This window comes from Puma concolor, chromosome B3, assembly GCF_028749965.1.
Source record: "Puma concolor isolate L17-30 chromosome B3, mPumCon1.1.hap2, whole genome shotgun sequence".
NCBI lineage: Eukaryota > Metazoa > Chordata > Mammalia > Carnivora > Felidae > Puma > Puma concolor.
The window spans coordinates 144,018,466-144,041,332 of NC_141672.1; the positions used below are offsets into that span (position 1 = coordinate 144,018,466).

Sequence of the window (22,867 nt, forward strand, 5' to 3'; positions counted from 1 at the left end):
TTTTTTTTTCCCCTTCCCCTCCCCCTTGGGTTTCTGTTAAGTTTCTCAGGATCCACATAAGAGTGAAACCATATGGTATCTGTCTTTCTCCGTATGGCTTATTTCACTTAGCATCACACTCTGCAGTTCCATCCGTGTTGCTACAAAGGGCCATATTTCATTCTTTCTCATTGCCACGTAGTACTCCACTGTGTATAGAAACCACAATTTCTTTATCCATTCATCAGTTGATGGACATTTAGGCTCTTTCCATAATTTGGCTATTGTTGAGAGTGCTGCTATAAACATTGGGGTACAAGTGCCCCTATGCATGGGGCTGGCTCTTTTGACTTTGATTTTGAATTTCATCCATATTGTTGTGTCCATATTTCTTTCCTTTTTATGGTTGAGTCCTATTCCGTGGTATGGGGAGACCACAGTTTATTCACTTTTTATGTTTATTCACATTTGGCTTGTTTCCAGTTTAGGGCTATTAAAAATAAAGCTGCTGTGAACGTTCACGTACAAGTCTTTGTATGGAGCTGTACTTTTTGGGGGGTAAATACCAAGGAGTGGAACAGCTAGGTCAGATGAATGGTAGCTCTACGTTTGTCTTCCAAAGTGGTTGAACTATTCTATGTTCTCACCAGTAACAGATGAAGGTTTCAGTTCCTCTACCTCTTCTCTACTACTTGGTATTGTTTTTATAATTTTAGCCATTTTAGGAGATAGGAGGCAATATCTCATTGTAGTTTTAATTTGCTCTACCCTAATGATGTCAAGCATCTTTTCACGTGCTTATTTCGTCATCCTTACCTTGTTTGGGCAAGTACCTATTCGCGGTTTTTGCCCATTTTAAAAACTGGGTTGAGTTTTGAGAGTTCTCTATCCAAGCATGCCTCAGATAATGCAGGTTTGGTTCTAGACCACCACAATAAACCAAGTCAAATGAATTTTTTTCGTTTCCCAGAGCATGCAGAAGTTAAAAAACTACTACAGGATAGTGAAACCTTAAGTGTGCAATAGCATTAGTTCTAAGGAAAAAAAAAAGTACTTACCTTAATTAAAAAATACTTTATTGCTAAAATAGCTAATAGCCATCATGAGCTGTAAGTCATAATCACTCATCACAGATCACCAAGTATGAAATATTGAGGGAATTACCAAAATAGGACACAGAGACCAGAAGTGAGCAAACTGTGTTGGAAAAATGGCGCTGAGAGACTTGATGGATGCAGGTTGCCACAAACCTTCAAGCTGTAACAAACACAGTATCTGCGAAGTGTGATAAAATGAGGCATGCGTGTATGCTTTGGATACAAGTCTGTTGGTCCCGTTTTGCAAAGATTCTCTCTCAGTCTGTGGCTTCTCTTTCCAGTCTTTTAACAGTGTCTTTGAAGAGCAGAGGTTTAAGTTTGATGAATTCCGTTTTTCTTTGGATTGTGTTTTTGTTGTTCTAAGAAACCATTACCTAACCCAAGAGGTAAAGGTTTTCTAGAAGTTTAAAATCTCAGGTTTTGTGTTTATGTCTGTGATCCATTTTGGCTCTGTGTGTACCCATGTATATGGCTCCAGCTAGGACTTTCAGTTCCTTTTCTTCGCATATAGATATCCAGTTTCGAGCAACATTAGTTGAAAAGGCTGTCCCTTTCTCCACCGTATTGCTTTTGTACCTTTGTCAAAAATCAGTTGCCTTGAGTTTCTGTTCCATTGATCCATTTGTCTTAATGGCCATACGACATGGTCTCGATTACTGTAGATTTATACTAATTCTTGAAATTAGATAGTGTTAGCTTTCCAATTTTATACCTGTAAAAGTTACTTTGGCTGCTCCAGGTCCTTTGCTTTTTCAGATGAATTTCAGCATTAGCTTGTCAGTTTCTACAAAAGAATCTAGCGTTATTGAATCTATTGATCAATTTAGGGAGAAGTGACCTACCCATTTATTTAGCTCTTCTCTCAGCAGTATTTTATAGGTCATATATCCAGATCTTTCACATCTTTGTCAGATTTATCCCTAAGTAGTTCATATTTCTTGATGCCACTGTGAAATTTTTAACTTACAATTTCTGGTTATTGCCTGCCTGTAGGAACACAGTTGATTTCTGTATATTGCTCTTATATTCTGAAACCTTGCTAAACTCACTTATTAAAAGAAAAATAAGGGGCACCTGGCTCAGTTGGCATATGCAACACTTGATCTTGGAGTCCTGAGTTCGAGCCCCTTGTTGGGTGTAGAGATTACTAGAAATAAACTTAATTTAAAAGAAAAAAAAAAGAGGAAAAAATACCCTCTTTATCAATTGGCTCTGCTTTGTGGACCATTCCTTCATGGCTCAGCCAGGCTATTCACACTCTGTTTCAGCCTCTACTTTTTTTTTTTTTTTTTTTTTTTTTTTTAGAGAGAGTGAAAGAAAGGGGCAGAGTTTGGGGAAGGAGAATCCTAAGCAGGCTCCACTCTCAGCATAGAGCCCAACACGGGGCCCCATCCCACAATCCTGGGTTCATGACCTGAACCAAATCAACAGACGCTCAACCGACTGAAGCACCCAGGCGCCCCTCAGCCTCCACTTCTGCTTGTGTGGAGCCTGAAGATGAGCCAGAGTGAGAGCTGAGTGATTTGTCAGGCCTTTCCTGGAGTACATCAGCACTGGGCATGGGCTACATTTCCCCAGTTTGTCATTATGCCTGTGGGAGCTCGGAAAGGCCTTTCCCTAAATATCTCCTTTCCCAACTTTTTCTTTCCAGTCTTCTTACAGGTCTGTTGCTTGTCCCAACAATCGTCCCTTGTCCAAGTTGCTGCAGCCAATTCCAGGGCCAGGGAACACTTTTGGCCAGAGCCACCCAGCCTTGGGAACAGAGTCTGGCAAAACAAAGGCCAGCCCTTAGGTTGGTCTTTCAGGCAAGTGCCAGATGTGTTGAAGCCCACAGTCCCGAAGCTTTGAGAAGGACTATATTCCTCCCGCTGGTGCTAAGAGCATGCACCAAAACCGTGAGCTCTTGTCCTCCTTACGGCCCCCCACGTGCGGTGTAGTAGGCAGGCAACTGGAAATGTCCTAGCACACTCACCGCAAAGCATCCGCTTCTTTCTTCCCCGGGTCATGGGAAGTTTTTGACTAGATTTCTAGAGTTCTGCAAAAGTAGATTCTGACGGTTTCCACCACCAGGTCATTAGCTGCTTTTGTGGAAAGGCAGAGCCTTGGAGTTCCCTACACCATTTTCAGTGACGTCCCAATTCTAAGTGTTTATACACCTAAAATGGCTTTGAGATATAACAAAGCAAAACTGATAGAACTGAAAGGGAAAAATGGACAAATCTGCCATTAGACTTCACTTTTCTCAGTAATGATAGAACTGGATAAAAAATAGTCAAGGCTATAGAGAAAACGATTCCCACCAATAACCGGTTGGACCCAGTTGTAGAACAACATCCAGCAACAGCAGAAACGTTCTTTTGCAAAGTGCATATGGAACAGTCATGAAAATAGACCATAGTCTGGGGCATAAACCTTAAGTTTTTAAAAACTTTAAATGATGCGGGCACCTGGGTGGCTCAGTCGGTTAAGCATCCAACTATTGGTTTTGGCTCAGGTCATGATCTCACTGTTCGACAGTGTGGAACCTGTTTGGGATTCTCTCTTTCCCTCTTGCCCCCCACCCCCCCCAAGCTCCCTCTTTCAAAATGAATTTTAAAAATCTTAAGAAAAATTTAATTCCATTAAACTTAACTATAACAAACTCTCAGAAAATGCCCCAATGCTTGGCAATTAGATAACACATCTAAATGATACAGAAAGGAAAGGAATTTTCAAAGGAAATTTGCAGACATTGTAAACTGAAAAAAAAAAAAATACTACATATCAACATTTGAGATGCAGCTAAAGCACTAGAGGAAATGTTACAGTATTAAATGCTTATCTTAGAAGAAAAGTCTCAATGCAATGAGTTTCTATGTTAAGAAACTAAAAACAACAAAATAACCTGAAAAGGAGAAAGGAAGTAAATAAACATAAGAGCAGGAAGGGGGAGTAGGGGCGCCTGGGTGGCGCAGTCGGTTAAGCGTCCGACTTCAGCCAGGTCACGATCTCGCGGTCCGGGAGTTCGAGCCCCGTGTCAGGCTCTGGGCTGATGGCTCAGAGCCTGGAGCCTGTTTCCGATTCTGTGTCTCCCTCTCTCTCTGCCCCTCCCCTGTTCATGCTCTGTCTCTCTCTGTCCCCAAAAAATAAATAAACGTTGAAAAAAAAAAAAAAAAACCTAAGAGCATAAAGCAATATAGAGGAAATAAATAAAAAATTGGATTCTTAAAAAAAAAAAAAAAAAAAGTAAACTTTTAGTGATAAGGAAAGAGGGGCGCCTGGGTGGCGCAGTCGGTTAAGCGTCCGACTTCAGCCAGGTCACGATCTCGCGGTCCGTGAGTTCGAGCCCCGCGTCGGGCTCTGGGCTGATGGCTCAGAGCCTGGAGCCTGTTTCCGATTCTGTGTCTCCCTCTCTCTCTGCCCCTCCCCCGTTCATGCTCTGTCTCTCTCTGTCCCAAAAATAAATAAACGTTGAAAAAAAAAAAAGTGATAAGGAAAGAAAGGAAATAACAGATTAATATCAGGAATGAAAGTAGGACTATCACTGTAAATTTTTTAATGTTTATTTTTGAGAGAAAGACAGAACATGAGCAGGGGAGGAGCAGAGAGAGAGGGAGACACAGAATCCAAAGCAGGCTCCAGGCTCTGACCTGTCAGCACAGAGCCCGATGTGGGGCTTGAACCCACAAACCATGAGATCATGACCCGAGCCGAGGTCAGATGCTTGACCGACTGAGCCACCCAGCCACCCCAAGGGCTATCACTATAGTCTCCACAAACCTGAAAGGGATCATGAGTGACAGTTACAAACTCTCTGCATAGAAATTTTGACAACTTAAGCAGATAAATTCCTTGAAAGACACAAATTACCAAACTCACCCCAAAAGGAAGAATCGGAATAGTCCTATAGCAATCAAAGAAATTTAACCCATCATTAAAACCCTGAAAATGAAAACTCTAGGCCTAGACAGCATTATTGGTGGATTCTACTAAACATTTAAATTAGATGGAACACCAATTCTATGCAATTTCTTCCAGAAAACAGTAGACCTACCACTTTTCATTCATTTTATGAGAATGACTCTGGTACCAAAACCACAGAAACACGAAACAAACCACAGACTAATATCCTTTGTGAACAGATACAAAAATCCTTAATATTAGCAAATTGAATCCAAAAACATAAAAGAATACATCATGACAAAGGGAGCTATAGCTATGCCTCACTCACTCCTCTTGAGGCAAAAATTAACCCCCAAAGATCAAAACACAAAATCTACTTTTCGAAGAAGAAAAAACACTCATGGTATTTGGCCAGGCAAAGTTCTTAGTTAGGACATCAAAAACATGATCCATAAAAGAAAAAAAATTGGTAAGTTGGACTTGAACTTTTAGACTTGCTTTGCATGAGATACTTACAGACCAAAGAGACAAACCGCCAACTAGGAGCAAGTATTTGCAAATCATGTATCTGATAAAGGACGTGTATCCAGACTATATAAAGAACTTCCAAAACTTAAGAAACAGCTGGACTACAGGAGGGGGAAGGGTACAAGCCCTATCAGAACAAAATATCCTACACAAAGCTTCTGTGGTGCAATGGGGTACAGATCAGAAAGTCTAGAAATAGACCCAAACACATACAGAACTTAGGTAGAGGACAATGCTGGCATCGCACGTCCCTGGATGTGGGGATAAGGGCCAGCCATCGGAAAGAGGATACAAAGGAGGCAGAAAGTAGAATGATGGTTGCGGGGAGGTGGGGGTGGGGGGCAGGTACCAGGAGTTCGTGTTTAATGGGGATAGAATTTGTGTAGAGAGTTTAAAAAAGCCCTGGAGGTGGATGGTGCTCGTTGGACAACAATGTGAACGTATTTAATACCACTGAATTATACACTTAACATAAAATTTACCACTTAACCATCTGTAAGTATATTTTACCACAAGAAGAAAAAAAGTATCTTAAAGGCCTCCCCCACAGTCAGAAAATTTTCTTAAATCACCTACATACACACAAATTAACATCAAAGGAAATGCTGATGAAGTTGAGCACATTAAGAACTCATGTTCATCAAAATAAGGTATTTGTAAAGCACCCTGAGCATTGCCTGGCACAGAGTAGAACCACATAAATGTTTAAAACAAATGGCTAACGTCAAAAGATACCGGAGCTTGAGAAAACGGCGGCGGAAGACACTTTGAACCCGTAACTATTAAGGGACTTGCGGCTAACATTTACGAGGAAAACAAGTCACTACGAAAAATACAGAAAACTTCAGAAGGGCAGGAAAACTTCAACAGCCACTTGAAGACAGAACAACTCCAAACGGCAGATGAAACGGACGCCGCCCGACATCGCCAGCACGTGGGGAAACGCGGCCTCGGCCACCTGTCCACCTGGTGTCTGGGCCGCGACGAACCGGACCCGCTGGCTGAGACGCCTCGGCCGCCCAGGGCTCCCGAGTATTGCGCAGATGAACTTGTGCCCGCGCACACGAGGTTTCTGACCCCAAATCAGAAACGTACATGACCCATCAGGGAGGATTCCGGGAAGAGGCAGGAAAGCCCCCGGCTCCACACCGAGGCGCCAGTTTCGGAAGGCGGGTTTGCCGAAGGCTTGCAACTTCCAGGGGAAGGCTTGGAGGGTCAAAACTGACCGGTTCTGGGCGGTTTCGGCGCTTTGCACAGTAGCGGCTCCCCACCCCCTGATGCGGCGGCACGCAACGTACAGCAGTCAGGGTGGGTGAGAGGCACCCGTCCTCGGAACACTAGGGGTCCGTGTTCTGGTCGCCGCTTCTGATCGCAGAGGGGCAGAGAGGCAGGCAGCCGTTATTGTGGTACCTCCCCTCAGAGTGCCAGCCTGTCCCCACTCCAGTTCAGGTGACTTCCAGGTGATTCAAAGGGCCGGTGCCCTTTTGTTCCCTCTTCGTTTTTCACTTTTCCCCTTTCAGGAGCCACACATTAAAAGACTAGCACATTCACAAATATCCGCATATATGGGAAAAATTAGAAAGTCGCTGCGCATGCTCAAGGAAAGGTTTAGAAAAGACATAAGAAGACAAAGTCTACACCTTAGGGGATCCTCACTACAGAGACAGCTTACAATAAAGCAAAAGCAGTAACAAAACACAGCAAACCCTGGGGAAGTGGGAGAACCCAATTCCCAGAGTTACCACACAACTGGATTCACATGTCCAGTGTTCAACAAAAAGTCACAAGGTATACCAAGAAATAGGTAAATATGGCCTATCATTCGAAGGAAAAAGTAGGGACACCTGGGGGGGGCTCAGTCGGTTGAGTGTCCGACTTCCGCTCACGTCACGATCCCATGGTTCGTGAGTTTGAGCCCTGCATCGAGCTCTTTGCTGTTAGCACACAGCCCGCTTCGGATCCTCTTTCTCTCTCGCTCTGCCCCTCCCCAGCTTGGGCTGTCGCTCTCAAAAATAAACATTTTAAAATAAATAGGTAAGTAAAACAATGATCTAAATGTGCTTAAAGAGCTAAAGGAAGATGTGGAGAAAGTCAAAGTGTGAAGAGAAATGGAAATATTAAGGAGACAGAAAACCTAAAAAGAAACCAAGAAGAATCTCTGCAGCTGAGAAGCACAGTAACTCGAATGAAAACTTCACTAGAGAGATTCAAAGGCAGACCTGAGCAGGCAGGGCCAAGAGTCAGGTATTGAAGACACGACGACGATGGCAATGACCGAGGCTGAGGAAGGGGGAGAAAACAAAATGACTAGGCAACGGTGACCAGAGCCTCAGAGACCTACGGGACATCAACACAGGGACCAAGGCGCAGGTCACAGGCGTCCCGGAAAGAGAAGAGAGGAAGGGACAAAAAGAACATTTGAAGAAATAATGCCTGAAAACTTCCCAAATTTGAAGAAAAACATCAACAATCAGAAAGCTCAATGAACTCCAAGTAAGATGAATTCAAAGACCCATGCTAAGACACATCACAGTCACATTTTCAAAACACAAAGAGCGAAACTTAAAAGCAGCAAGAGAGAAAGAAGCGAATCATCACCTACAAGGCATCGTCTTTAACATTAGGTAACTTGAAGCCATATAAACAAACGAAGATCTCAGTAAAGGTAAACATAGGCAATGACAAAAATTCGTATTACTGTAGCGTCTGGCTTGCAATTGTACTTTTTGTTGTCTGTGTAATTTAAGAGACTAATTCATTTAAAGAAAATTAGGGGCACCTGGGTGGCTCAGTCGGTTGAGTGTCCGACTTCAGCTCAGGTCATGATCTCGTAGTCTGTGAGTTCGAGCCCCATGTTTGGCTCTGTGCTGACAGCTTAGAGCCTGGAGCCTGTTTCAGATTCTGTGTCTCCCTCTCTCTCTGTCCCTCCCCAGCTTGTGCTCTTGTCTCTGTCTCAAAAAATAAACAAACATTAAAAAAGAAAAAAGAAAACTAACGTAAAAGCTAGTATTCCTGTACCTTTGGTTTATAACCCCCAATCTCGTTTTCTACACGATCTGGGAGATGAATGCACTTATTTTACTTTTTAAAAAATGTTTAATTATTTTTGAGAGAGTGAGAGAACGTGAGTGGGGGAGGGGCAGAGAGAAAGGGAGACATAGAATCGAAGCAGGCTCCAGGCTCTGAGCTGCCAGCACAGAGCCCGACGCGGGCTCAAACTCACAAACAATGAGATCGTGACCTGAGCCGAAGCTGGACGCTTAACCAACTGAGCCACCAGGGGCCCCGACAAAATACACTTTAAATAAAAAAGGGGAAGCCTGGGTGACTCAGTCTGTTAAGCATCCGACTTTAGATCAGGTCATGAGCTCACGGTTTGTGAGTTCGATCCCTGCGTCCGGCTGTCTGCCGGCAGTGCAGAGCCTGCTTTGGATCCTCTGTCTCCTTTTCTCTCTGCCCCTCCCCCGCTCACGGTCTTTCCAGACTAAACATTAAAAAAACGTTACAGGAGTCAACAAAGGACATTATTAATAAAAGGCTCCATACAACAAGAAAATATGTAAAAAAATGCACTTAATGACAGACCATCAAAATATAGGAGGCAAAAACTGACAGAACTGAAGGGAGAAACGGTTGTACAGTAACAGGTGGAAACTTCAGTACCCCACTCAGAATAACGGACAGACCAGACCAAAGGAAGGAAACAGGATTCACACGACATAGTAAACCAATAGACCTAACAGACACGTGCACAACACTCCGCCCAAGAGCAACACGCACATTCTTCTCAGGTCCACATGGGACATTTTCCACAACAGACCATACGTTAGGCCACAAATTAAGTCTCAAAGGCCTCATACGGAGCAATCCCTATCAAAATACCAACAGCATTTTTCACAGAACCGGAACATAAACAATCCTAAAATTGGCATGGAACCACGCAAGACCCAGAATAGCCAAAGCCATCACAACAGGAGGCATCACAATTACAGACTTCAAGTTATATTACAAATCTGTAGTAATCAAAGCAGTATGGTACTGGCACAAAAAAATAGACACATAGATCAGTGGAATGGAATAGAAAACCCAGAAATAAACCTATAATTACATGCTCTGTTAATCCTTGACAAAGCAGGAAAGAATGTGCAACAAGAAAAAGTCTCGTCAACAAATGGTGTTGGGAAAACTGGAAACCACATGCAAAAGAATGAAACTGGACCACTTTCTTACACCATACACAAAAATAAACTCAGGACACCTGGGTGGCTCAGTCAGTTAAGCATCCGACTTTGGCACAGGTCATGATCTTGTGGTTTGTGGGTTGGAGCCCCGCGTCAGGCTCTGTGATGACAGCTCAGCCTGGAGCCTGTTTCAGATTCTGTGTCTCCCTCTCTCTGCCCCTCCCCTGCTCGTGCTCTGTCTCTCCCTCTCAAAAACAGGCTTTAAAAAAAAAATTCTTAGTAAATAAAAACTTAAAAAATGGATTAAAGATTGGATTAATGGATTAAATGTGAGACCTAAACCCTTAAAAAACCTGAGAAGAGCGCACAGGCAATAACTTCTCTGACATCAGCTGTAGCAGCATTTTTCTAGATAGGTCTCCTGAGCCAAGGGAAATAAAAGCAGAAGTAAAAATAAGCTATCAGGACTACATCAAAATAAAAAACCTTCTGTGCAGTGAAGGAAACAATCAAGAAAACTAGAAGGCAGCCTACCTCCAAAGAAGACATGCATGTGGCCAGCAGACACATGAAAAGACGCTCAACACGATTCATCATCAGGGAAATGCAAATCAAAACCACAAGGGAGAGGTCACCTCACACCTGTCAGAACGGCTAAAATCAACAACACAAGAAACAACAGGTGTTGGCGAGGATGTGGAGAAAAAGGAACCAACCCTTGTGCACAGTGGGTGGGAATGCAAACTGGGGCAGCCACTCTGGAAAACAGTATGGGGGTCCCCAAAAAGTTAAAAAAAAAAATCACTACCCTACAATCCAGAAATCACACTACTGGCTATTTACCCCCAAAATACAAAAACACTACTTGATTCAAAGGGATACATGCACCCCTAAGTTGACTGCAGCATTATGTACAATAGCCAAATTATGGAAACAGCCCACATGTCCATCAACAAACAGATGGGATGCCTGGGTGGCTCAGTCGGTTGAGCGTCCGACTTCGGCTCAGGTCATGACCTCACGGTTTGTGGGTTCGAGCCCGGCGTCGGGCTCTGTGCTGACAGCTCGGAGCCTGGAGCCTGCTCCCGATTCTGTGTCCCCCTCCCTCTCTCCCCGCTCCCGCACTTGCCCTCTGTCTCTGTCTCTCTCTCAGAAATAAGCATTAAAAAAAATTTTTTAATTAAAAAAAACCCAGATGAATGGAGACAGAAGATGTGGTGTACATACACAGTGGAATATTATTCTGCCATGAAAAAGAATGAGCTCTTGCCGTTTGCAACAACATGGATGGAGCTAGAGGATAGAATGGGACGTGAAGTCAGGCGGCGAAAGACAAATACCATATGATTTCACTCATGTGGAATTTAAGAAACAAGCTAAGGAAGGAAAAAAAACAAAAGACAAACCAAAAACAGACTTTAAACTATAGAGAACTGATGGTTAACAGAGGAGACGTGGATTGGGGGAATGGGCGAAATAGGCAGCGGCATTAAGGAGTGAGCTTATCACGATGGGCACCAGGTGCCGTATGGAAGTGCCCAATCACTATATTGTACACCTGCAACTAACATACCACCGTATGCTATCCTCGAATTCAAAACTTAAGAAAAATAAAGATACCATATACAGTATCTTCTCTGACCACAACAGGGTGAAGTTAGAAACCAATAACAAAACTGAAAATGCACAATATTGTGGAAATTGAACCATACATTTTAAGCAACCAGTGGATCAAAGAGGCAATCACAGGGCAAACTAGAAAACAGAGACAAATGAAAATGAAAGCACAAGAGTTGAAACTCACGGATGCAGCAAGCGTGGTGTCAAGGGGGAAATTTCTAGCTATAAATGCTCACATTTAAAAACAATAAAGATCTGAAGTCAACAACCTAACTTTAAACTAGGATAAAAAAAAAAACTAAAGCAAAAGCTCACAGAGGGAAGAAAACAGTAAAGAATACACCACACATAAAGGAAACCAATAAGGAAAAACAAAACCAAAAGTTGGTTCTCTGAAAACATAAATAATATTGACAAACTTTGAGCTAGATGGACTAAGGAAAAAAAGAGAGAAGACTCAAATTATTAAAATCAGAAATGAAAGTGGGGACATTATTACTGATTCTACAGAAATGAACACGATTTGAAGAGTATACTATGAAAAATTGTATGCTAACGAGTTGGATAACCTCCATGAAATGGACAAATTCCTAGAAACACAAAACGTACTGAGACTAAATTACAAAGCAATAGACAATCTGAATAGACATATAACTAGTAAGGACATTAAATCAGTAATCAAATCTCACCCAACAAAGAGAAGCCCAGGACCTGAAGGCTTCACTGGTAAATTTCACCAAACATTTGATGAACTAATACCAATGCTTCTCAAACATTTAAAAAAAAAAAAATGAAGTGGGGGCGGGGAGAACACTACCCAACTCATTCTATGAAGCCAGCATAACTGTGACACCAAAGCTAAAGGCATTATAAGAAAACTACACACCAATATCCCTTTTAAACATTGACACAAAAATCCTCAGCAAAACACAAGGAAACAGAATTCAGCAGCATTTAAAAAGGATTACACACCAAGACGAAGTAGGATTTATTCCTGGAATGCAAGGACGATGGATGATTACACCACGTGAACAAAATGAAGAAAAAAAACACATGATCATCTCAATCAATGAAGAGCATTTGACATAATCTGACACCCTTTCATGATAAAAGCACCCAATAAAATAGGGAAAAGAAGGAAACTATCTCCTCGTAATAAAAGCTGCATATGAGAAACCCACAGCAAACAGAATAAATGGTCAAAGACAAAGTTTTTCCTTTAAGATCAGGAATAAGGCAAGGATGCCCACTCTCACCACTGCTATTTAACACAGTACTGGAGGTTCTAGTCAGAGTCATTAGGCAATAAAAGAAATAAAAGGCATCCAAATTGGAAAAAAAGAAGCAAAACTATCTGTTTGCAGATAATATGATCTTATATAGAAAACCCTAGAATCCACAAAACTATCAGAGTAAATGAATTTAGCAGAGTAACAGGATACCAAAGCTGTACACAAAAATCAAGTGCATTTCTATACCCAAACAATGAACAATCTTAAAAGGAAATTTTAAAAACAATTCCATTTACAATAAAATCAGAAAGAATAAAATATGTAGGAGGTAAAACACCTGTACGATGAAAACTACAAAACACTGCTGAAAATAATTTAAAAAGACATATATACACGGAGATACAGCCCATGCTCATGGAAAGATTTAATATCGCAAACATGTCAATACTACCAAAAGTGATCTACAGATTCAATACAATCCCTATCAAAATCCCAGTGACATTTTTGCAGAAATAGGAAAACCCAAGGTGCCTGGGTGGCTCAGTTGAGCAACCGACTCTGCATTGCAGCTCAGATCATGATCTGACAGTTCATGAGTTCAAGCCCTGCATCTGGCTCTGTGCTGACAGTGTGGAGCCTGCTTGGGATTCTCCCTCCTTCTCTCAGTCCCTCCCCTGCTTGTGCATACACGTGCACTCTGTCTCTCAAAATAAATACATAAGCTTTATTTTATTTTTTAGCATTTATTTACTTTTGAGACAGAGACAGAGCATGAACAGGGGAGGGGTAGAGAGAGAAGGAGACACAGAACCCGAAGCAGGCTCCAGGCTCTGAGCTGTCAGCACAGAGCCTGACGCGGGGCTCGAACTCACGGACCATGAGATCATGACCTGGGCCGAAGTCAGATGCTTAACTGACTGAGCCACCCAGGGGCCCCAATAAACTTTAAAAGACAAAAAAACAAAACAAAAAACCCATCCTAATATTCACATGCATTCCTGAAGGGACCCTGAATAGTAAAAAAATTCTTTTTTCCTCCTTTTTTTTTTTTTTTTTTAAGAGCCTGACCCAGAACTCCATCCCATGACCCTGGGACCATAACCTGAGCCAAAATCAAGAGTTGGATGCTCAACCAACTGAGCCACCCAGGTGCTCCCCAAACATTTCAAAGTTTATTTTGGGAGAGGGGGGCACAAGCAAGGGAGGGACAGAGAGAGAGGAGAGACAAAATCCCACACAGGCTCCGCACCGTCAGCAAATAGCCCATGAGATCATGATCTGAGCTGAAACCAAGTGTCAGACGTTTAACTGACTGAGCCACCCAGGCACTCCCCCCGCCTTTTTAAAAATTTATTTTGAGGGGCGCCTGGGTGGCGCAGTCGGTTAAGCGTCCGACTTCAGCCAGGTCACGATCTCGCGGTCCGTGAGTTCGAGCCCCGCGTCGGGCTCTGGGCTGATGGCTCAGAGCCTGGAGCCTGTTTCCGATTCTGTGTCTCCCTCTCTCTCTGCCCCTCGCCCGTTCATGCTCTGTCTCTCTCTGTCCCAAAAATAAATAAACGTTGGAAAAAAAAAAAAATTAGAAAAATTTATTTTGAGAGCAAGCGAGAGAGAAAATATGAATCCCAAATAGGCTCCACGCTGTCAGTGCAGAGCCCAACGCAGGACTCAAACCCACAAACCACGAGATCATGACCCGAGCTGAAATCAAGAATCCTCAGATGCTTACCCGACTGAGCCACCCAGGCACCCCACCCCCAAAACATTCTTGAAATAGAAAAACAAAAGTGGAGGACATACTTCCTGATTTCAAAAGCTACTACACAAAGCTACAGCCATCACAACGGTGTGGCCCTGGCATCAAGACAGATATAGAGATCGATGGAACAGAACAGAGAGCCCGGAAGTGAACCCTTGCAAGTGATTTTTGACAAGGGTGCCAAGACCAGCCCATAGGAAAAGAACAGTCTTTTCAACAAATGGTGCCGGGAAAACTGGACAATCACGTGCAAAAGAACGAAGTTGGATCCTTACCTAATACCAGACCTGTAAATTAACTCAACATGAAGAAAGGACCTAAATGCAGCTCCTAAAACAATAAAACTCTTGGACGAAAACACAGGAAAAAAGCTTCAGGACATTGAATTTGGCGATGATTTCTTTAATAGGACACCAAAAGCACAGGCAACAAAAGAAAAACAAGTCGGACTTCATGAAAATTAAAACTTTTTTTTTTTTTTTTTTTACATCACCAGACCCTATGCACAAGAGTAAAACAGCAACCCTCAGGAGAAAATATTTCCAAATCACATATCTGATGGGGAATCAATATCCACAATACATAGGGAACTCCTAAAACTCAACAAAAATCAAATAGTGCAATTCAAAATGTCCAAAGGACCTGAATAGACCTTTTTCCAAAGATACATGAATGGCCAATAAGCACATGAGATGCTCCACATCGCTAATCATTAGGGAAATGCAAATCAGTATCAGAAGGAGATCGCACCTTACACCATTATTAGGATGGTGATTATCAAGGACAACAGAAAACAAGTGTCGGGCAAGGAGGTGGAAAAATCGGAAGCTCGTGCACTGCTGCAGGAACTAAAAATGATACCGGGCTCCTGGCTCACTCAGCGGAGGGCGCGACCCTTGGTCTCAAGATTGTGAGCTCAAGCCCCACGTTGGGAGTGGAGATTACCCTAAAAAATATATAAAATCTTGGGGCACCTGGGCGGCTCAGTCAGTTGAGGGTCTGACTTCGGCTCAGGTCATGATCTCATGGTTCATGAGTTCGAGTCCCACTTTGGGCTTGCTACTGTCAGCACAGAGCCTGCTTCAATCCTCTGTCCCCCTATCCTTGCCCCTCCCCCATTCATGCTCTCTCTCAAAAATAAACATTAAAAAATTTTTTAATATATAAAATTTTTTATAAAAAAATTTTTTTAATATATAAAAAAATATTAAAAATTAAAAAAAAATTTTTTTTTTCAACGTTTATTTATTTTTGGGACAGAGAGAGACAGAGCATGAACGGGGGAGGGGCAGAGAGAGAGGGAGACACAGAATCGGAAACAGGCTCCAGGCCCTGAGCCATCAGCCCAGAGCCCGACGCAGGGCTCGAACCCACGGACCGCGAGATCATGACCTGGCTGAAGTCGGATGCTTAACCGACTGCGCCACCCAGGCGCCCCTTTAATATATAAAACCTTAAGGGCACCTGGGTGCCCATCCGACTCCTGGTTTCAGCTCAAGTCATGATCTCACGGTTCCTGCGTTCAAGCCCCGGGTCTGGCTCTGCACTGACAGCATGGAGCCTACTTGGGATTCTCTCTCTCCCTTTCTCTCTCTCTCAGCCCCTCTCCAGCTTGTTCTCTTTCAAAATATTAAAATATATAAAATCTTTAAAAAAAGTTAAAGAAATGCTATAGCCTCTGTGGGAAGCAGTATGTAGGCTTATCAAAAAATTAAAAAGAGAATTACCATATGACCCCGAAATTCCACTTCTGAGTATTCACCCAAAAGAATCGGAAACAGAGTCCCAAAGAACTATTTGTACACCTATGTTCATAGCAGCATTATCCATAACAGCTGAAACACAGAAGCAACCCTGCGACCATCAACTGAGGAGTGGATAAACAAAACGTGGTATGTACATGAGATGGAATATTCTTCTGGCCTAAAAAGGAAATCCTGCAATATGCTATAAACATGGATGAACCTTGAGGACATTATACTAAGTGATAGAAGCTAGTGACAAAAAAACATATAAGATCCCATTTATATGAGGTACTTAGACTAGTCGGAATCAGAAAGACAGAAGGTGTAATGGTAGTTTCCAGGGGAGAGTAGGGAATCGTTGTTCAATAGGTAAAAAGTTTTGGGGCACCTGGGTGGCTCAGTGAAGTGTCTGACTCTTGATTTTGGCTCAGGTCATGATCTCAAGGTTTGTTCAAGCCCTGTGTTGGCTTCACATGATGGAAGCCCGCATAACAATAAAAATGAACGAACTACACACAGGACACCACATGGATGGATCATACCGTGTTCGATGAAAAAACAAAACACAAAGGAACATACGCAGAATGGTTCCATTTACATAAAGTTCAAAAGCAGACAAACTATCATATAAGGACACGCGCAAAGGTGATACAATTCTAAGAGAGAATAGGGGAGGGAGTAACAAAAGATGACCCCCAGTGGTTCCCAATCTCCACCCTACATTCAGTCACCTTGGGTCAGGTGGGGGAGCTTTAAAATCCACCCCAGCCTAGGCTCCCCACGTGGAGGGTCTGATCCCACAGCGTCTGCACTGCTGGCCTTGGGCTTCCCTTCCAAAGCTCCCAGGTGTTTCTAACATGAGGACAAAGTGGAAGGCGCGGCCCTAAGGTGAGGCGGGAGGGGCGGGTGCAGGCATCTGGCTTCCTTGCCGGGGGTGGGAGTCTCACAGATGTTAACTGTAGAATTTACTGTACGTTTCTTTTATGCCCTTATCTGGAGCCGTCAGCCCTCCGCTTTCTCCACAGCATACACGTAGGTGTTCCAGGGCCCACAGCTCACAGCCCTTACCTGGAGCCGCTTGTCTACGAAATACTCCACTCGGCGGGGCCGATCCAAGCTGCTCGTGTCCTTGTGGCCAAGCTGTCCGTATTTACCTAAAGTGAAACGAGCCCCTTGGCCATCCTCGCCGCTCGACCTTGGGGCTGCCCCCCTCCAGGAAGGAAATTCAGTCCATGCACCAAAGTGCTGGGTCTAATCCTCCACTCCGCTGGGGTCTGCTCTGGGAGATCAGGAGACCAGGCCACAGAGTCCTCAGGGCCAGGCGAACCCCCAGGCCCCCAAGGGGGCAGCTGCCACCAGCCATTCCGGGCAAGATGCTCTTCCGGATGGCCTGCTCTTCGCCTCAGATACTCGGAGCAGAGATTTCCGTTGGAACCTTTTTTTCTGCCCGGTGCAGACCAACAGACGGGTCATCAATGCTGCCCAACTATTCCCTTAAGACAACTTTTCAGAAAGATAAATGGGAAGTACTAACAGCGTCTCTTTCTCCTGTCTGGTCTCTGAGCTTTGGTGTGCTTGGGCCGGTTCTGGACAAGGGGATACACAGTTCAGTCCCTGACTCCCCAGTGGTCAGGCTGAGGCCCCTGCTTCCTCACGGCTGCATGGCTGTCGTCTCCCGCCCTCTCCTTCCCAGTCCCTTCCCCTCCCACTGGCTCAAGCATCACCCGAGCAAGCCCTTACTTACCCCAGCCCCAGGTGTAGAGCTCCCCCGTTCCTACAACCAGAAAGACAGGAAGGGGCTGTCACAAGGGATTTGTCTACACGGCCCACCACAACCCCCAGCCAGCACCTTGTATGTGTCACGAGCTCTGCTGGGAACAGCAAAACATACTCTCTAACGACTGTGTGATGGCACTCGGGGTGGTAAAGGACGCAGGCTGAACCAGTCTACCTTCCTTTCTGCCAGCTGAGGGGCTACATCTCACAGCTACCGAGTTCAGGAGTCTCAGAGGCTGGACTGGGCAGGCCCTGCTCTCAGACAAAGGAGGCCAAAACTAGCCTCCCTCTAGGAGGGGGGACCTTCGGGGCCTGCCGGCTGGGGACCTACTGCTGACACCCCGCGGGGGCTGGGGCCGCAGTCACTGAAGTGAGGCAGCTACTCAGCACTCGTCAAAGACCCTGAAAATAGCAGTGTTTAAGGTGATCACACTCTTTCCCGGAGCGGGTGTGGGACCGGGAAGAGGGACTTCCTGCTCCATTGTGACCCAGCCCGCCCAGCCCCACTCACTGGTCACCACCGCTGTGTGCCGGGATCCACAGCTGGCCTTGACTGCATCTGTGCCCGGGGGGAGATCCAGTAAAGCGGGGAAGGGCTGGATGGCTATGAAGGGGGCCAGGCCTCCACTCTCACCCTCGGCTGTCCTCACGTCACAACCGTCTTCCTTCAGTCCACTGGCTTCAGGGAAGCAGGGAGCGTGATGAGGATAATGGCGGTTCACAGGGAGCACGGACCTACCCCTTACCCACACGTTAGCTCCTCTGGCACAAAAGCGCCACGGAGCACCTTCTGTCCACCCCCCGCACTCCCGGGACGTGCTGGGCCCGACAGGTCCGCAGGGAGTGTGGTGTTGACGCACCAGCCTCACCACTCTCCCGTCCCTAGGGGCCAAGGGTCCTGCAGCGGGGCCTGGGGTCCCACGTTGTCATGTGTCCCTTCTGAGCACCGTGGGGTCTCAGGCCAGCACGTGGCCAGGAGTTGGGACTGACAGAAACACACATAGAACTGACGCTCACCTTCCCCTGCAGCGGTCTTGCCAACTTCTGCCAGGCTCCTGCTGGGCAGGGCCAGCTGTCCGGATTCGTTCCAGCCCCAGATATAAATATCGCCAGTCTCTGAAAAAGAGATAAAGGGGACCCATCAAATAGACTGTAAACCCCCCACAACCTCCAAGGACCCCTGAATCCATCCAAACTCCCTCGTACCCTCTAGCTCCTTGGGGACAACAAATGCCTGCCCTGCCCAAGTTAGCACAGGGCAGAGCCTCCCTCAGCCCCCAGCAGTTTCCTGGTCTTTTATTTCTTTCTTTTTTATTTCTTTTTATCTATTTAGAGTGAGACGAGTGGGGGAGGGGCAAGGAGAGGGGGAGAGAGAATCCCAAACAGGCTCCGCATTGTCAGTGCAGAGCCCAACGCGGGGCTCCCTCCCACGAACCATAAGATCATGACCTGAGCCAAACGCTTGACTGAGCCCCCTAGGTGCCCCTGGACTAACACCATCTTGGACAAACCTGCCATGACAACAGGCCTGTGGCCTGAAGCCTTCTTGAGCACAGCCCCTTGATACATTCTTTTTTAGATCACGCACACAAGAGCCCTTAAGAACAGCCTTGGGGCGTAAGGTCTTTGGATCTGCTCTGGAAAGGAATCTGACACTTAACTATTCTCAGTCTCCTCCAGGTGGTCCCCCGGCGTGGACTCCCCAGCCTCGAGGGCTGGGGTGGGAGGTGAGGTCGCAGCCGACTTGCAGCTGCCCACCACACACGTCCGGAAGTAAACTTTCTCGTCAAGCTGGACTAGGCCTTTTCTTTGGTCCACAACTTCTTTGGAGGTCATTTTGCACAAACTTCCCTTTCACGGAACGTCCCACAACACACATTTCAGAAATGTGCCCTTGGAAGTTCCCAACATTTCCCTTTCAAACCCACTGAGCCCTTTGTTAACATCCCTTTGTTAATCCGCCCTCCCCCCTCCCAGGTACCGTTGAAGGCGTTTTCTGGAAGCTCTCACCTCCCCATCTCCCACAACACCACAGTTTGTTGGCTGGAGCAATGGCCCTCCTGTAGAAACCCACTAACGACTGTAGCTCACTTTTATCAAGCGTTCGATCTATGCCAGTGTTTCAAGCACTTTTCACATATAATCACTCACTCCTCGTGACAGCCCTACAGAGGGTCACATGACCACATCCCGTTTTATTTACGAGAAGACACGCGGCATGGACGGGTTAAGTGCCCTGCCCAAGGTCACAGGGGGCAAAAGGATGTCTGCTCTGAAGCACCTGTGCTCCAAACACTCCAGGAAACAAGGCTCCCAGCTCCTTCCGACCCCTAAGTGTGAGACTTCCCATCCAGCTGCTCTCTTCTCTTCCCTCTGGCCCAGCAGTTTTCAGGTCTGGCTGCCAACCCAGGGCCATTACATGAGACTACGGGGGGCGGAGGTGCAGGCATAAGTTGTTGTTACAGCTGCCCCCGACCCCCGGAGACGTAAGTGGCAGCCAGAGCCCCAGATGCAGACCCTTGACTAGATCTGCTCCCAGCCCCACCCAACACCCCAGGAATCAGCTGCAGCCGGGGCCCTGCCAGGGCGGCGAACTTACAATCCGAAGCGAGGGTCCTCACTCTAGGCTCACCCTCCCCACCCTCATCCTCGCCGTGGGCACCTGAGCGTCCCCTGTGGGCCACACGTCATGGCCACCTGACTCACTGAGCCTCTCTTCTCCATTCTCCTTGGCTCAGCTGACCCCTCACCCCTTCACGCACCCTTGCGGTGTTTTAGGAAGGCAGCCCTGCCTGGAGGCGGAGGGATGGGAGAGGTGGGAGGCCAACAGGAGGTAGAAACAACTGCAACAGTACCGGTGTGAGTGGGTAATGGCTGTGGCAGAGGGGCTCAATTTTTTTTTAGTGTTTTCTTTATTTCTGGGAGAGAGTGCTTGAGCATGCACTCCTGTACGGGGGTGGGGGAGAGAGTGAGACAGAGAATCCCAAGCAGGTTCCACGCTGTCAGTACAGAGCCAGACGCCGGGCACCATCTCACAAACCCTGAGATCATGACGTGAGCCGATATCAAGAGTCAGATGCTTAACGGACCGAGCCACCCAGGTGCCCGAGAGGGGCTGAATTCGAAAGGCATGTAGGAGTCCCGAATGACTGAGCTGATTAACGCAGGATGAACTTGGAAGGAGGCCCGGCTAGGCTACCCACCCACACCGGAAAAGAAGAAAGGTTTGGAGCCTTGGAGCCCCGGAGTTTGTCCGGAGAGGCGCTAGGTCACTTACCACTCACACACACGGAGTGCCAGCCCCCTGCAGCCACCTCAGCCATGGGCACGCCCTGCAGCGCCTCCAGCGGCCTCGGCTCCAGCTCGGCCTCCAGAGTCCCGTGGCCCAGCTGTCCATGCCTGAGCAAGGGAGACCCCGGTCAGGTCTCCCCTTCCTTACCGCAATCACACTCGGCTTGCCCCCACACGGTCACCTCCCACGCGGAGCCACGTTTATCTGCCCCCGCCCCCGCAAGAGGCCCACGGGCCACACCTGGCCACGCCCCCCACTCACCGGCCCTGGCCCCAGGAGAACACCTGGCCCGCCTCGTCCAGCAGCAACGCGTGCTCGGCGCCCAGCTCCAGCCGGCGCGCCCGCAGCTCGGGGGCCAGAGGGCTGTAGAAGGGCGGCCGCGGACTCACGTAGGCCCGCCCGCAGGGCAACAGGGGCAGGGCCCCGGCCTGGGGCTCACCGCCCGGTGCGTCTTCCCCCTCGGCCTCCGGCCCCACGGTGTGGGCCCACAGGGGCTCTCCGCTCAGCGCCGAACCCGGCGCCCAGGCCTGCAGCTCCGTCCCGGACCCGCGTCCCGGCCCGGCGCGCAGCACCACGAGGAGCGCCTCCGAGGCCCACGCGTCCCTGCAGCCGCCCGCCGCGCAGCCCGCGGAGCCCGACAGCTCCAGCCGGCCTCCACCTGTGGGGACGGAGAGGGGGCTGGGGAGCGGGTAGGCCACTCACCCGGGGTCGTGACCGGATGGGGGAGCGCGGTGGGGGGGACGCTCACGGGTCACGAAGGCGGTGTAGCTCCAGCTCGCGCTCACGCGGCAGACGTCCGCGCCCTCGCCCTCGCCCGGGGTCTGCAGCGGCTCGGGGCTGTGCACCTGGCGCCCGCGCCCGGAGCCCAGCGCCTGCCCGAAGCCGCAGAAACCGAAGCCGAACCAGGATCCTCGGCGCTCCTCGGCCATGCCCGGGCGGCGCCCTCTGCTGGCCGCCACCTGAATGGGGTGGGCGGCGGGACAGGGTTAGGAATCCTACCAGATTCAGGGGCTGCCGAGAATGGAGGCACTTTCCCTGTCCTCCCTTGGACTCAAGCAAGCTCGGCGTCGCCCAGAGTGGGCACCAGGTATTTAAGTGGCCTCTCCCTTAGACGTTGGCCTAGGATCTGAGCACCTCCAGCTCCAAATTCCCAGTGTCAGGCACGTTATCCCGTGTAATCTTGGGAACCAGAATTCCCATTTGACAGAGGAGACTCCCAGAGAAAGTAGCCTTTACAACCACACTGTGCTCCTCCCACCAGCGCAAAGCGGAGCGCTTGGGAGACAGTGCCCTGTGCAGGTTACAACCAGCTCCAGGGTTCACACGTTTGCCTCTGCAGGTGGCCGTGTCTGTGTCCTTGGCCAATTAAGCTCTCTGAGTCCGATTCCGTTTCTTCCGTTTTACAAAAGCAAGGGGTAGGAAAGGGCGCTGTCTGTACCTACCCCGTCTGCGTGGAACAGATGGAAAAACGGGTTTAAGTACTGGCACATATCACGATAGGCACAAGGGAAGTATTGGTTTATTAAATCCAGTACTTAGAGTGGATTTAAAAAAGACCAGTGGTACTGGTTTTCCAGGGACCTATGTAACAATAATTTCAACCGGACCTCACCTAGTCATTTATTCGTTCTACACGGGGCCGATAAGACAGCTGTCTGTCCCCGAGGAGCTCACACATAAAGGGGAGACAAAGCCACAGTTCAGTGGTTACAAAAGCAACGCCGCTTCTTCCGTACAGCATGCTCGGCCTGATGAGAATTTCACATTTTCAAGCGTTGT

General features: G+C 47.2%; 1 protein-coding gene across 7 annotated transcripts in view; it reads right to left on the bottom strand.

Moving 5' to 3' along the window:
- The window catches only part of RCCD1 (RCC1 domain containing 1), a 33,962-nt gene that overhangs the window by 10,231 nt on the left and 864 nt on the right, over nt 1–22,867 (bottom strand). For 3 of the 7 annotated variants that reach the window (XR_015252936.1, XM_086711600.1, XM_086711598.1), the window contains exons 2-8: nt 21,837–22,047; nt 21,350–21,746; nt 21,074–21,195; nt 18,814–18,912; nt 18,308–18,475; nt 17,765–17,794; nt 17,089–17,174 (exon numbers count right to left, since the gene is read on the bottom strand). Coding sequence is in view for 6 of the 7 variants with exons in the window: in XM_086711600.1 (XP_086567726.1) it covers nt 17,089–17,174; nt 17,765–17,794; nt 18,308–18,475; nt 18,814–18,912; nt 21,074–21,195; nt 21,350–21,746; nt 21,837–22,017 (1,083 nt within the window). In the remaining variant the exon portion in view is untranslated. The other 4 variants (XM_086711601.1, XM_086711602.1, XM_086711603.1 and 1 more) reach the window with 4 other exon arrangements.